The sequence below is a fragment of the Macaca nemestrina genome, chromosome 11 (assembly GCF_043159975.1).
Source record: "Macaca nemestrina isolate mMacNem1 chromosome 11, mMacNem.hap1, whole genome shotgun sequence".
NCBI classification, from domain to species: domain Eukaryota; kingdom Metazoa; phylum Chordata; class Mammalia; order Primates; family Cercopithecidae; genus Macaca; species Macaca nemestrina.
In genome coordinates this window covers 3,137,254-3,154,271 of record NC_092135.1, presented here as the reverse complement: position 1 = coordinate 3,154,271, position 17,018 = coordinate 3,137,254, and the positions used below count along the sequence as shown (strand labels likewise).

The 17,018-nt window shown below is 38.1% G+C and overlaps 1 protein-coding gene across 7 annotated transcripts in view; it reads right to left on the bottom strand.

Annotated features, from left to right (window-relative positions):
- The window catches only part of LOC105492419 (WD repeat domain 33), a 110,874-nt gene that overhangs the window by 28,838 nt on the left and 65,018 nt on the right, over positions 1-17,018 (bottom strand). The window contains exon 8 of one of the 7 annotated variants that reach the window (XM_071072525.1): positions 4,477-15,958. The exons of the other annotated variants lie outside the window; for them this stretch is intronic. Within the exon in view, the coding sequence (XP_070928626.1) occupies positions 15,936-15,958 (23 nt within the window). The 3' untranslated portion in view covers positions 4,477-15,935. Of the gene's footprint in view, positions 1-4,476; positions 15,959-17,018 lie in introns of those variants that run through there. 7 annotated transcript variants of the gene reach the window in all.

Here is a 17,018-nt window from a genome sequence, read left to right as displayed (position 1 = left end):
TGGATTATATTTCATGTGTGAACTCTGATTTTTTGTTGTTTGTTTAGATATGTTTTTAATATGAAGAAAAAAAAAACACCACTGAATGCAAGTTACTTTGCTAGGTAATATTTTCCCATCAAATTAACAAAAATTGATCAGGCACAGTGGCGCATGCCTGTAATCCCAGCACTTTGGGAGGCCGAGGCGGGTGGATTGCTTGAGTCCAGGAGTTTGAGACCAGCCTGGGAAACATAGTGAAACCCCATTTTTACAAAAAATACAAAAAATTAGCTGAGCATGGTGGTGCATGCCTGTAGTCCCAGTTGCTCAGAAGGCAAAGGTGGAGGGTCGCCTGAGCCCAGGGAGGCAGAGGTTGCAGTGAGCCAAGATCACGCCACTGCACTCCAGCCTGGGCAACAGAGCAAGACCCTGCCTCAAAAACAAAAAAATAATGAAAAGCAAAAATTAAAGTTGGTGGCACTCAATGTTAACAAGAGAGACAGGAATAGGCACTCTCATCTGTAATTGGTTGGGAAGTAAATTAGGACAACTTTTGGGTGAGGCCATATGGCCATATCTATCACAATCTTAAAGGCATATAACCATTGATTCTATCAATCCACTACTAGGAATTTACCCTGTCACTGCAAAAGCACACCAAGATTTATGTACAAAGATATTTACTGCACCTTGTTTGAATTGACAAAACTGGAAATAACCTAAACATGAATCAATGAGAAGTTATTTAAGAAAATTAAGGTAAAGATATATAATTGAATATAATCCAGCTCATAAAACTGAGGCAGAAATAAGGACCTTTTTGGGGGTTTTGGAAATGTTCTATATCTACATTATAATGTATTTATTTGTCAAATTTTATAGGATTGTAGACCCAGAAAGGGTAAATGTTACCTTATTTAAATTATACCTCAGGGCCAGGCATGGTGGCTCACACCTACAATCCCAGTACTTTGGGAGGCTGAGGCTGGAGAATTCTTTGAGCCCAGGAGGTAGAGACCAGCCTGGGCAACATAGTGAGACCCTGTCTCTACAAGAAAAACTTAAAAATTAGCCAAATATGGTGGTGCATACCCATGCTCCCAGCTTCTCAGGAGGCTGATGTGGGAGGACTGCTTGAGCCTGGGAGGTCAAGGCTGCAGTGAGTTGTGATTTTGCCATCACATTCCAGCCTGGGTGATGGAGATCTTGTCTCAAAAATAAAACAAAATACATATAAACAAGATACCACACACACACACACACACACACCCAATAAGCCTTTTAAAAAATGTAAGTGGAAAAGCAAGGTTTAATATGGTTCTATTTATATAAAATAATACTTAAGCTAGTAACAGTTTTTTAGGGAGAAGAAATGGTATGGGAACAAGAGTGGCATTTACTCTTCTATACTCTTTAACTTTTTTTTTTGAGACAGGGTCACACTCTATGGCTGGGGCTAGAGTGGAATGGGAAGTTGAGCACAGGAGGCGGAGGCTGCAGTGAGCTGATTGCAGCCTCCATCTCCTGGGCTCAAACGATCCTCTTACCTCAGCCTCCCCAGTAGTTAGGACTACAGGCATGCACTATCACGTCCAGTTAATTTTTTTATTTTTTGTAGAGATGGAGTCTCCCTGTGTTGCACAGGCTGGTCAAACACTTCTTAACATGTGCTTTTATTACTTTATTTAATGGCAACTACTTTTGGTGTCCCTCTATTCAAAACTCAAGTGAATGACTGATACCAATTAGTGTTTTCATTTGCCAATAGAACAAACCAGTGCCTGTGGTCCCAGGAAGATGAGGCTCAGACACTCAGAAGGGATGCAGCTTTTCACTGATAGCTCTCAGACATGGTATGCATGCATTAAGTTTCAGGATATTGTGGGTTTTGTGAAGAGGCAAAGCACACATAAAAACTTAATCTTATCTAAATCATTATTTCATAGAAAAATGATTAAATACCAAACACATGGTTTATTCATTTCAAACATTAAGCCTAAAGAATGCCTCTACACTAAATTGGATCATTTCATTTCTGAGGTACAGAATTTCACGATACCATTATTCTAGGCTCTTTGTGATTCCCCAAATGTGAAAATTCCAAGAATGTAGTGTTTGTAATACTGAAAGAATACAGACTTAATGGAAAATTCACCCAGGTAACAAGAGTTTTTGTAGCCTAGTGACTAGACGTTATAGTACTAAAAACATCTCCCTAAAAGCTAAAGATTTTAGTACTGAAAATTTCTTGCTGATGAAAGACCAAGCATTTTTTCAAGTAATTAAACTTCTCAGAATCAAGTCCCTAACAACAACAAAAAAAGGAAGACAAAATTCTGAACAGCACCAAATCTGCTCCAGACACTACAAAGTCCACTACAGACACAAAATGTGGTCCTGCAGGGGACTGACAGGAGTCTATAGGTAGACTGTGGTGGACATGCCGAATCCTCAGTAGGATGGCAGAGCTTAAAGAAGCCAGTGATAAAGGGCACATGAAAGATTCAGCAGTAAGACTTGGAGGTACAATTGCAAAATTCTAAAATTAAGACATTCCAGTTGTAGAGCGCTATGTGAAGAAAAAGACTGTTATAAATCTGTGTGGAATTCCCTCTGAACACAAATACTGAAGAATTTAAACTGCACTGTCCCATATGGCACCTATTAGCCACATGTGGCTGTTTAAATTTGAGTTACAATTTTAGTTTCTCAGTCATACTAGTGACATTTCAAGTGCCCAATAGTCACGTGTGACTGGTGGCTAGAATATCAGAAAGGAGAGACATAGAATACTTCCATCATCGCACACACACACACACACACACACACACAAAAACCTACTGGACAATAACTGGCCTTACAGAAAGTATCCCTTTAAATTTCCACAATCTTATTTTTATTTATCTCAGTTGTACAATGAACAGCAACAACAAAAAATGATCTTTCAATGATACCAGAGCTTGAGAAGACCTGCAAAACCATCCAGCCCTCTAACTCTGCAGATGAGAACTCGGAAGCCTGAAAGGGTTAAGGCAGTGGGGAGGGGCCCGGACTTTCTTCCTCCTCATCCAATCCTGTCTTCACCTCACTAAATATAACATCCAGATGAAGTGGATAGTCCCTTTTGTTCCAATTACAAATCAACTTTCACTTTCTCAACTGTAACTGAAGAGCTTTATATGACAACTTCTGCACTCCTTTCCACCTCTCAGAACTATACAATAAAACAATTTAGGGATAAATACATAATTCTTTTGACTAATAAGTAAACACATTGATTCTGAAGACCAGAGTCTTGTTCAGAATGAAGGAAGGTGATAACCATAACCTAACTCCACCAAAAGCGATTCCAAATTAATCATACTGAGTTATTTTTAGATATTAAGCATTGAGAACAGTGAGTTTGCATCATTTCTTAGTTAGCTATCCAGCTAAACATTCCCTCAGGCTCCCAGCTCAATGACCAGGGACAGCATTAGCATCTCCCGGAGACAGGTGACGCTCTTTGTAGATTAACCTGTGTCTAATATGCCAGAAATGTTCGACTTACTACTTTGTAATAATTATTTGCAGAAAGCGACCACTAATAGCATTAAAATGTACAGCAAACAGGAAGTAAACGATTTCACTTATTCTACTCGTTCTTTCACATAATCATTTATGTACTCTTCCACTTCCACTCATTCATTAATTCAAAATAAATGTGCATGATGCCAACATTTATTGGGTTCCTACTATTGGTGCTCAACCTCTCAAATATGTGGTCACCAAACAAAATGAGGCCTGAACATTGGGGAGTATTTGTAGGGTTACATAGTGCTAGAACAAAATTTTTTAAGAAAGTTAATACTTAGAATAAAAGTCTTCTGGGTCAAGATAGAAATGAACCTTAAAAAACATGAGTGCACTTTTAAAGACCTTTCTCCACAAAACAAAAACAGAAAACTCTGTTTAAAATATGCTATGTAACCATGTTCAAAATGGCAAGGTGCAGAATGCAAACAAGATAATTTTCCTAATGAAAAAATGCTTAATGTGTTAAAAAGGAGATTCCAGAAATAAAATGCAGAGACTCCTTTTAATAACCCTTAAAATTCTAATAACAACATGATAAATGGATTCGGCATTAGCTATCTGGTGAACATCAGATATTTGGTGCACAGACATTTAGACTTGCTTTGTAGATGGTGAAGCCTTCTTGTTCATTATTCCCTATCCCAGAACCGTAAAGTGTAGTGCAGTGAAGGCTAGAACCAGTAAGGGCAGAAGGTCTGCTTTTTGACGATTCCCTTAAAGGAGGAGGTTCCCTGGCTTCTGTGAAACTGGATGTAAACTTTGTGCCCTGTGCATTTTTCTCAGGCCCTCACCCCTCCTCCACCTGATCACCCCTCCTCCACCTCATCAGATCCTAAGGAACCTGTTACCCCAAACAGCTAAATAACCCTGTCTTGAGACAGTCCATAGGATCCCAAAGCTCGGTGAACAGTCTGAAAATCAATACATAATAAGTTTTATTTGAAGGTCAGAAATGGTGTCCATGTTCCCATTTTATTTTTCCTGGATCAGGCCATTTTATGAACAAATCTTAAGAAAATTTCTTTTACACAAAACTTACAAAGCACCAAGGTTTTCTAATACAGGAAGAAAAAAGGCAAACAAAGAATTCAAGTACCATCTTGTACAATATTAACAGAACTGTTACTCAAGAAAATGTGTTAAACATTAACAGCAAACTCAGGCTACTTCTAGCCACAAGAACATAAAATGTAACATCAGTTTAAGACAAAAGGGTATATGAGTACCCATGGTCCACAGCCAGACACTCCAGTTGGACAGAGGATTTCTTAAAAAATTAGGAAGCATAAGTAATCTGTGCTCTGGTCAAGGAATATGCAATTTATTAGCATTTTACCTTCCTTTAATGCAAAATGATTTCACCACAACCCAACAGTCAACATCAACTTGGAGTGATTACTATTAGCCATCTTTGTTGTCCAATCTAGAAAGTTACATCAGTGAAAAACTAAATTAAATGGAAAGTTAATTCTGCAAAGGGGGGTCTGCCTAGGCAGGGCAGTGTTTTCACAATGTATGTTCCAAGAAACAACAGTGCAGAGAATCATGGCTGAAGGGGTTCGGCAGTCAAGGAAGTTGAGCAGGGCTGAGTTTTAAAATGGGTAAGTTCCTTTCCCAGTCTGAGAGCCTTCAGTCCTTTCAATATGTACATTATTACAAATCTGTGGGAGAATTTGGTCACGAGTCTTCTTTTCTCAGAGTACTTCCAAGTCCGCCAGAAGGCTGATTTTGGAAATGTGAAACACTAGCCTACTACATTTGTCTGGCAATGATGAACCTAAATTCAGCAGAGTGGACACCTCTGTGGGAGGAAGAGGAGACTGGGGAAGGGCATGTAAAGGGGCCTTTAACCTTTAATCTGTAATGCGTATTTCTTTATTGAAAATTCAGAAACGAGTGTGGCAAAATGTAAGGATTTGATCAGAACTGAGTGGTAGCACAGAAGTGTTTTTCAAGTTATAAGAAGTTTTGAAATGTATAGTGTCAAGAGCAATCAATACACAAACATAAAAAACAGCAAGCTCAAATGGATAAAAAGATAGATGCACCATAAATCTGGCAGTCTCTATATAAAGTCACACATTTACTTTGCATATGCAGGTAAAATCTTTCTATTGATTTGTACCAACTTGTATTTACACGGAAGACCAACAAAGGCTGACCTAAAAGAAACTCTCAAGTAGGTTAGAAATTGAAATTAGGCATACAACTCACAAGATTAGTGCCATGTAACTAAATTCTTCAGTACTTCTGGCATCAAAGTGAGCAAATTCTTATGACTATATGGTAAAATAGCTAATTTTTGAGTCAAATAAAAACCTATACAGGTATAAGTTTTGCTGAAACTTACATATCAGGCTGCTGTTAAACTCTTTTACAATAACGTGGGGAAGGGTATAAACAGGAAAGCGCACAATTTCCATTTGAGTCAAGTTTAAAGGCTGTATTTAGAAAAATCCTGAGAATTATGAAATAGAGAAAAACAGGTAATTGATAACAATTTGAAAAGGTACAATATTTTTCCAAAACACTGCCTGAGGGTGTATAAAATGTGTGTCAATCTTCTATATTCTTCAGTTATAATAACCATAAAGCAGCAATTTTGCAGTGTGTTTTGTGCTAACCAGCAAATTCTCCTTTGTGGACATTTTTTTTAATTTACATTTTTTAAAGGCTACTTTGCAGAGTATTCATCAAAGACGTTTAAAGGAATGTAGTAACCGAATATTTTTCAACCTCATTTCTGTTGTATTTGTTCAATTCTTTGATGTTAACACCAATATCATAGAGAACATCAGCCATTTGTCTGAGACGGGAGATACCAGTGTCCCACACATGCAGAAAGCAGCAGCAAAGTCCACTGTAAGAAAGTGTACTCTGGGGTGTGTGTGTGTACATGTGTGTGTGTGTGTTTGTTCGGGCACATGTAATTCAACAGTCACAGGGTCTCTAATTTCTGCAGACATTCATAACTCAGTAACAATATATACAGTCAAGAAAAGCAGCATATACTCATCACTTGAAAAACCAGAGAAGTGCAAAAAGAAAAAGAAAAGATATTCAAAAGATTGATGAGAGTCTGGCAATACCAAGACTACCAGAAAGGCCAGTAACTACACTACATTAATAATAGAGGTATTAGTGCCAGCAGACAACCCAGGTCAAGAATAAAGAGAAGCCATGACTGAAGTCCCTACTAAGGAAGAAAATGCAGAACCAAGAAGGAAAACAAAAGATGTTTTAAATGATTCTTCTGGAGCCCTTCCATGGTAAGCAGTCCTTTTGAAAGCAAGGTAAAGAGGTGAACAAGTTCATTTTCAGTTGGCCAGATTAAGGATACACTTCTTTTTAATTGAGAGTTTAGAAACATAAAAGCAACAAATAATCCATGTCAAAGTAGAAAAATAGTTAACCTATAGCCATCCACAACATCAACTGTACTTTTAATCTGTGTTTTGCCAGAATCTTCTTGGGCATATTCACAGAAGTTGCTAAATGTGGCTCCCTAAACTTTGTCCACCGACTGCTGTTCACCTCTTGGGAGAAAGTGGCAGTGATGAAAACATCTGTCTATCAAAACAAGAAGAGTACATGAACTCTTAAACACTGTGGAGGCAGGTATCTATCACATGAGCCCTGGCAGATTGCATAATTTCCAGCTATGACTAAGATTTTTTTCTATTAATGAGTAATTTGAGATAACACATGCTCCAACTGGATCTTAACAAACATCTCCATTTCTGTTTCAAAGAAAAATGTAGCCTGAGAAAACTTCAACTGGGAGCTGATTATTAATTTCCACCATATTAAAAAATATTCCCATAAACTATCCATTTAGTCCATACTGATATAAGCAAATAACTGAATAAATAAGTAAGTAGAGAAGAGTCAAGTCTCCCACGCCTGTGTAGGAAATCCATATAACCTACAGTTAGTCCACCTGAAGAGAGGGGAGGCGTAACACTCCACTCCTTAAGTGTGGCCTATATAGTAATCTCATGACTTCATTCCAAAGAGTACAGTAGGAAAAGTAGGAAAGAAGAGTAGCTGTTGTTGAAGAAACTTGACAAAGTCTACCTCAAGCAGATGATCAAGGTCAACATCAAGTCATATTGATAGTATACACCCATGAGATGGTATGATGAAACTGGCACTTTACCTGTGTGATCTTCCTCTCAAACACCGACAATTCCCGGTCTAATTATGAGAAAAATAATAGATAAATGCCAACTGAGGGACATTCTCCAATATACCATACAACTTCCCATCAACACACTAGCTGCAAGAAGACAGTGGGGCTACTCAGGGCACACTGCCTATGGGTTAGTCCTGCTCACAAGCAGTCACTCTGTAAATAATTTTCCTGATTAAAATGAAGAGGAGGAGGAGAATAGAACAAAATCTTGAAAGTGCTGAAATAGAGGGAAAAGTTTTGAATCTAGCATTCAATATTCAACCAGTCCCGTTATAAATGTAAACATGAAATAAAAGACACACAAGAACCTTAAAAATTTTTGCCCACAGACCTCAGAAAAACTATCTTACCATTCCAGAGATGTGAAAACCAAGGAATGCTTATTAGGAAAATCCAAACCAGTTCAAATTAAACTTAACATATTATAAACAAGTATCTCCTTGTGAAGGTGTTTAAAATCTGCCATGTTCTTGCTCTTTATTGAATGAACGAGGAAATGAGAGATCAAAAAATAGACCTATACACGCATTGTTTAAAATCCAAAAATAAGCTCTTCAGGAAAATAGATTAATGGTTTATTCCACCTTCATCTCTGAGCCAGGACCAAGAGTAAATCACGAAAATTTTCATTTCCACTTACAGTCTACTATAATTTCCCTCCGCGCCCCGTAAGAAGAGAATAACCAAGAGATGAAAGTAGCTTTGTCCAATAAAAGCAGAAGTACAGTGTCAAATCAGTTACATTTGGAATCAAGAAAAATAGGTTCAGTGCTCATATGCTACATAATGACTAACAGTAAGAATTTCCAATAAACTGGATGTGTTTAAACCTCAGATGTCACTTACTAGTTATGTCCTTATGTAATCTACTTAACCCTTGCTAAGCCTTAATATTTACATGTACAAAATGCAGATTATTACCCAATTATTGGGTTGTTTCAGGAATTAAATACATGAAGCACTTAGCATCATGCCTAGCATATATTCTGAACACTCAATGAATAAAAACTTTCATTGTGATCCAATCTCTGCCCTGAAAAAGTTCACCATGGGGACAGCTATTTCCATATAGACTTAGTTATCCAGCAAGAGCTGTTACTACTATGAATAGAGTATGGGAAAGCAGAAAATGGCTCGATGTGAGAGCGTGCCCCCAAAGTGCAACTTTTGTAAGACTGCTAAATTTCAGTTTTCAAATGACTCCAGAAAATATAACACTGAATTCTGATTATGAACATTCACCCCAAGTAATACACTTGATGTAATGCCATTTACCTCTCAGAACTAGAAAATCTAAAATGAGAGACCACCATTACATTCACTATGTTGATTGTTTTTTTTAAGAAAGACAGATACTAAGAAAAACTTAGCATTTAAGTCCTGAGTACTTAAGAAAGGTAATACTTTTAATGTAACTATTGATTCCACTAGACTACAATGCCACCTCCAACACTGAGAAGATGATACCAATCACTTCTCCTTTTTACTTGTGGTGTGACTGTCTGATGGTTCCCTCTACATTTTCTCTGCTGTTAAAGAACATTAACTCATTTCTAGGAGGAGAAAAAAATCTACAGGAAAGGGCCGGCAGCGTTGGCACACACCTATAATCCCAGCACTTTGGGAGGGATTTGTATTTCTCTGCGCGCGTGCGCGCGCACACACACACACACACACACACGCAAATTAGCTAGGTGTCATGGTGCCCAGGGGGACATGGGCAAGGGCTTAGGTGGGCTTGAGCCCGGGAGGTCAAGGCTGCAGTGAGCTGAGATCAAACCAGCGCACTTCCAGCCTGGGTGAGAGACCCTGTCTCTAAAAAAGAAAAGAACTGGTTCAACACAATCTTTCAATTATTTTCATTGATTACTCATCTCTAAATCTCCCAATGCCATGGATTACCTTAAGCTTCAAGCATACAATTAAAATTTAACTATGAAAGACTTCTTAAGAAAGGGGAAAATGATCGAAGTTGGGAGAATATCAGGAGAGAGGGAAGAAAGATTATTTCAAGGTCACTAATGTGAAAAGCGAATCATGCTTTGGAATAAAATCTTGATTTAATACTAAGTAAAATGAAATATGCAAGCCTCTTCCTAAATTACTTTCAAAGGTTTGCAGAGGATGAACTTACTTCCCAAGACTGACATACGTTGGCCACAAATTTTAGGAAATTTTGAAAAAACTTCAACCAAAACGTGGCCATTCTCTAAAAACAGATGGGCCCTATCTATGAATAAACCAGAGTAGAGAAAAATGAAGCCCAAAATACACAGTATTTTGACTGTAGCTGTCAGTGACAAAGGTTGTGGCAAAGGCTCAGTGACAAAGGCTGTGATGAAGTAATGAGGGCAATTATAGGGAGACTTGTCCAGGTTTTACCTCCTGACTTCCTGTTTCTGTAGAACAGACAAAGCAAATTACACAAAGCACATCTGTTACACAAAGCACATTTCACTCTGGGAAGAAACCCTAGAGCAGGATTTGAGGCTGAAAAGTAAAGCGGCACAAAGTTTGTGGAAATGCCATAGACGACCCTGAAAATGGAAAGAAGTGGAGGGCAAAGAGACAACGGGAGAGGAGGAGAAAAAGAGAAAAGAGAAGGGAGGGAGGAGAGAAAGACGGCAGTTCCACTTAGGAGTTCCACAAGTGGTTGTACTCCACTTCAGAGTACAACCCACAACCTACTTACTTGATAACACGTGGCAGTGGCCTGTGCTTCTCCACTCACTTCATTAAACACACACAAACATGCATGTGTGTACACATGTACAAGCACACACACAGAAACACGAATCCACAGTGAGATCTTCCATCCAGGAGGACCTCTGTAGGTAAGCGAACCCAACTGCAAAAAATGCAAGATAACTACTTATACTAACCAATACAAACCACCATTCAAATCTCTGGACAACCAAGGGTCACTGGGCATTTGAGAAAAAGCAAGTACCAGGAAAGAGGAAAAATACAGATTACACGACTTTAGGGAAAATAAACAGGAACAACAGATCAAACCAGACATCCACACAAACACCCCAATTATCATGTTAAAGGTTTTAAGGGGTGTATTCCTTAAAAACAAACCAATTACAGAATAGGCCTCTTTGAAAAATGAAAAGATCAGAGAACCACTAGAAATTCTTGAAAAGTAAACATGCAGTTGATAAAAATAAAATTTTCGGGCTGGGCGCAGTGGCTCACACCTGTAATCCCAGCACTTTGGGAGGCGGAGGCAGGTGGATCACCTGAAGTCAGGAGTTTGAGATCGGCCTGGTCAACATAATGAAACTGTCTCTACTAAAAATACAAAAAATTAGCCGGGTGTGGTGGTTAGTGTCTGTAATCCCAGCTACACCAGAGGCTGAGGCACGAGAAACACTTGAACCCCGGATGAACTCGGGAGGCAGAGGTTGCAGTGAGCCTATATCGTGCCATCACACTCCAGCCTGGGCAAAAAGAGCAAAACTCCGTCTCAAAAAATAAAAATAAGGCCGGGCGCAGTGACTCACGCCTGTAATTCCAGCACTTTGGGAGGCTGAGGTGGGCGGATCACAAGGTCAGGAGATTGAGACCATCTGGCTAACACGGTGAAACCCCGTCTCTACTGAAAATACAAAAAATTCCCCAGGCGCGGTGGCGGGCGCCTGTAGTCCCAGCTACTCCGGAGGCTGAGGCAGGAGAATGGCGTGAACCCGGGAGGCGGAGCTTGCAGTGAGCCGAGATCGCGCCACTGCACCCCAGCCTGGGCGACAAAGCTAGACTCCATCTCAAAAAGTAAATAAATAAAAATAAAAATTTCGGCTGGGCACAGTGGCTCAAGCCTGTAATCCCAGGACTTTGGGAGGCCGAGGTGGATGGACTGCTTGAGCTCAGGAGTTTGAGAACAGCCTAGGCAACAAAAAATTAAAACTAAATAAAAATAAAATTAGCTATGCATGGTGGCTCATGCCTGTAGTTCCAGCTACTAAGGAAACTGAGGTGGGAGGATCGCTTCAGTCCAGGAGGTCATGGCTACAGTGAGCCATGATTGCATCACTGCACTCCAGCCTAGGAGACACAGGGAGACCCTGTCCCAAAAAAAAAAGAAAAGAAAGAAAAGAAATAAAATCACCAGAAGGGCTGAAAACCAGACTGGGCATGACTGAAAACTAAATTAGCATTCTGCGAGACAAACAGAAATCTCCCAATACTTAGAGAAAGGGCAGGAAGACAAAACAAGTAAGAAAAAATAATACTAGATAGACAGCTCCAAACAGTCCAACAGTTATCTCCTAAGAATTCCGTAAGACAAGCAAAGACAATGGAAACAATCATCAAAGAAAGAAAAAGCCTTTAAATGGAAAAAAAATAAGACTGCAGATGACAGCATGCCAAGAAAGATGAAGTTTAAAATATTTATACCTATACTCACAGTTAAAAAAAAAAAAAAAAAAACAAAACAAAACAAAAACCCCTCAGAGAAAGGAGATCATTCAGAAAACATTCAGAGAGGAAAATCAAGATATATACAAAATAATGAGACTCAGGATTATATTTGACTTATCAGCAAAACTGATGGAAGATAATTAAGGACGTAAAAATTCAGAGGGCAAAGGATTTCAAACCCAAACTATGAGTCAAGTATGATGGCAATTAAATACCTTTCCGGACTCAATAATTTTGATTTACCTCCTAAGTAAATGTTTGAAGATTTTCAACTGAACTGGGAAAAATTAAAAAAAAGAGTGGACTTAAAAGAATGCCTTCAAAAACAAAAACCATTTACTCAAATTGAAAAATTAAAAACCTAAAAATTTGCTATGATAAAAGTTTCAGTGACATTAATTTTTAAAACCAGGAAGGTAATAAGAAATTGCAAGACAAAAGTGAATTAAACTATGGCATTATTTTCAACAGTTGACAGCATGACAGACTTAATACAAAGAGGCTTACTTCATCTTGACACTGTCCAAGCAGAACTTTTCTGTGACTCCCACAAGATTGTCACTCTTTCTGTAAGGCCCCATCATACTGCTTGGTTCTGTTATCAGTAGTATCATTCACAGCAGAAATGCTATCTTTTTTGTTCTCATGGTTTAGAATTTTAAAATATGAAGAAAACAGAGAGTAGCCATAATTCAAGAACAGAACAAAATTGGCTTAAAATCCTTGACAATTCAGAAGTAAAGGAAGACAAACAGCAGAAGTGGAAACAAATTAGAGGCACAGATTTCCTTCTGTAACCTAATGGTGGGCCAAGGAATATTGGCTAAAGTTGGTAGTCCCCTTAAAAATAAAGGTTTAAGAACATTTAAAGCGATAAAGAAAACCACTGAAACTACAGTTCATTATGACAAAAACGAGGAGGTAGGAGGCATGGTTGGTGGTGTGAATAACACTCAATTCCTCACCTTTCATGACAGAAAGAGACACTGCGTCAGACAGATATACCAAAATACATATTATGTGAAGTTCTGATAACCACAAGAATAGAAACAATTAGTTTTCAGAAACTACCTCTGGGGAGAGGTAAAGGATTGGCAGATTTTTAAATTTCATATTCCATCCCTCTATGGTGCCGGAGGAAAGACTTTTTACCATGTGTGCTTATTATTAATTTTTTAAAATAAGGTTAAATATTTAGGTGGTGATAATTTCCTAAAATGTTAGTCCTGTGTTATTTTCAGCTTGGCTAGATGACAACGACTTTCTTAAACTTCATCGTTAATGATTTCCTGGACAGTGAAGACAACTCATCTTGGAAGCAAACATTTAAACGCTCATACCCTTTGCTCCACTGATTTTATTCTTAGGCGTCTACCCTAATGGAAAATTTACATAAGTGACACAAATATAAAGGTAGGAGGAAGCTTAGTGCACAACTGTGTCTTGGCAAAAACTTCTTGCAAATCCCAAAGGCCTATCAGTGAGGAATGGTTAAATAAATTACAGTAGATACATGCAGTCAAAAAGACTGGGGTAGTAATGATACAGAAAAATGACCTTAATATACAGTGTAGTGAGAAAAGCAAATAACAAAAGAATATATGCAGTATAATCTCCTTTCATGTAGTGATCTTTAAAAGTATCTTTTTGTGTATGTATAGGAGTTCTAAAAAGATATACACCAAGCTTTAAGAGAACAGTGCTTACCTCTGGATGTGAAACTGGGAAATAAGAGGGGAAAGATGTTGGCTTTTTACATCTAATTGAACCTTTTATGAATGTTTATTACCTTTGTAAAAGGCAAAAATTCTCAAGAAAAACAACTCTTAATCCCACCCAATTCTTTCCTTACCTTTCCACCCTTCCATTCCCCCAGTACTCTTCCACCACAGATCTCAGCCTTGCACCACAGATCTCGGCCTTCACATGGCATATTGTGTAGGTGTGAATTCACCTTAAAACGGTCTCCAATTCTTACTTCCATGCAATTCAGAGAATACACCTTTCACCATGCATGACTGCTGAGAAACTGCATCTCAGTGTTGCGTGTGGTCTTCAGCTTGGTGGTTAGAGAGTGGCACTGCTAACGAAGCCAGGTTGCAAGTGAGATCCCCATATACGTCAGTTATTGTTATGCAGTCAGTTTGCCTTTGTACTTATCTTCCTGATCACAGGACCAGATGTAGAAGGATCAAAGTAAATCCATTGTAACTAGTGGAGACACTTCTTTAAAATGCATACTGAGAGCGGGCTTCAGTGGCACGGTGGTTGTTTTCTGAAGAACACATTTGTGTATATGTATGACCCAGAGTTTATTTGTACAACCCAGTCAAGCACACACAAAAATCACATAACTGTGCTATCGATCCTTCCCAGAGAGAATTCTGGTTAACCAGATATATGCAGCAGCATTGCCTCTGTGCTCTTTGGGACCAGTGTGATGTTGGAATATGTGGGACCACTAAGTTCCCAGTGTTTGGTCCGTACTTCTCATCTTCAACCAACATACTGAACACAAAATCAAAGAAATATGGCGGAATGAAGGTTTCTCACCCTTAACTGTACTTAAATAATGGTTTCTTTCATAATTCTTTTATAGAAACGACAACAAAGAAAATCAAAGACTGAAGAAAAACAGATTGAGGACTTGCAAAGCAACCAAAGTGCTGGTTATATAAATATTTCCAACAATGAAGTATTTGATTTTGATCTAACTTAAAATGACTATTAAAAATGTCCAAATAAACAGCTCATACTACAGACATATCGTTTTATGGTCTTCATATTTTTTCAAGATATTGTAAACCTAGCAAAAAGTACCAGTGGAAAGAATGCTCCAAATCTACAGAGTAACTCAGTATGTCTTACACTCATCCAACATGAATTTACCTAACTAGAACTCAAAAAATAGCACGTGTTTCTCCAGAAAGATTCAAATATATTACCTATTCTAAAAACAATCTGCAGCTGGGCATGGTGGCAAGCTCCTGCAGTCCCAGCTACTCAGGAGACTGAGGCAGGAGAATCACTTGAGCCCTGGAGTTCAAGGTTGCAGTGAACCATGACCATACCATTGCACACCAGCCTGGGAGACAGAGCGAGACCCTGTCTCTAAAACATTAAAAAAAAAAAAAAAAAAAAAAAAGTGAGCAAGCAAAGGCAATGAAGAGAACTCTGGGGCCAGTGCACGGGGAATGCAGGGGGTGAAGGCCTGACTGCCTTCTGGCACTCCTGTGGTTCTGAGATGAGAGCGGAAACAAAATATGAGGACTTACATAAATAAAGCTTTAAAAAGAAGTCATATTCTATTTAAATATAATGTTATCTATTTAAATGTGGCTTATAATTTCATCAATGACACTTCTAAATCTAAAAATCACTACTGAAAATAAGATAATCATATTCCAATCCTAATTCTTAATCCAATCATCTCCTCCCATAAATACCTTTCCTCAATACCTTTAATACCTCTTCTTTAATATCTTTCCTAATCAATTCCAATCTCCTCTTAAATTAAGTAAAATATGTTATTTTCTTTACTCCTATCTTGTCTTTTAGCATCTTTCCTTGACATGTATGACTTTAGCAACAAACATTTGCTTCATCCTGCACTGTGGAGAGTATGTCTGTGGTCCTCACAACAGCCCTGTGAGGTAGGTATCATTAACTCTCCTTTACAGACGAGGAGAGGCAACCCGAGAAAGGCTTGACTTGCCCAGTGGCAAAGCAGGGATTCAAAGCCAGAACCTGCTGACGCTCAGCTGAGTGATGTTAAGTTCCCTAGAGGAAAAACAGAGATTGTGCCAAGTAGAAACTACGATTGTACCTAGAATTTTGGAGCAGCTAAAGAGGAGGTTTAACAACATTAATAATTTCTTTGTCACTTAATCATTGTAAACAGTAATTACACTATATTCTCCTATCATTACATTTTAAAGTTAACAATACACAAAAGTTACCCTTCTCTTTTTATAGAAAAAATACTTATTACAAATAGACTTGCACTCATCATTGACTATGAAAAGACACAGTAAACTGGTACTATTCAGCATCAATCCTGGTAAACGGATGTTATAAAAAAAATAAATGTAAATATACAATTATAGAAGATGACTAAAACCAGTGAATTTTGTGGAGATCACCAAAGTGGGTTTCTGCCCAAACAGATTTAGTTTCAAAATACAAAGCCTTATTATCAAGGCACTTTAACCAAGAGAATACACCACAAATCTATGTGTCTAAATTATATGAAAATTAATTCTGACATCTACACAATTTAGACACAGGCGCAAATGGTATTTATCTACCAATCCTGAAATCTGTGCTAACTCTGGAATATGCTAATGTTTTTTCCATATGAAATTATGTACTGTACTTAATAAAATATAAACAATAGTTTAACACACAGTGTTTAAAATCTAAAATGAACAGATATTTACGTGTGAAATGGTCTTTAGGAGAAAAAATCTTATTCTGAAAACATTTTATCCTCAGTTAGGTCCAAATCAACAATATTTTAAGGCTACCGCTGCTCTACTGAAAAAAACAAGTAAAAGCTTTTACAATCTAAAACCTTTATTTAAAGATTTTGAGGTTCTCATGAGCACTCGATGTTAGCATAAAAGCAGCTATGAAGATTTCAATGATGATACATGATAACGTTCTTTATTTCTATGGGAAAATTCTATACACCAGTGGCAAAACCAGTGGTACTATCCAAAGAGGCTGCTTTTGCCTATAATGTATCCTGCTTGTCTAATGCTGGTTAACATGCCACCAAATTCTCCCCAGTTGCTCCATTTCATAAGAATGTACGGCTGGTATCATTTCAGCTTGTTCC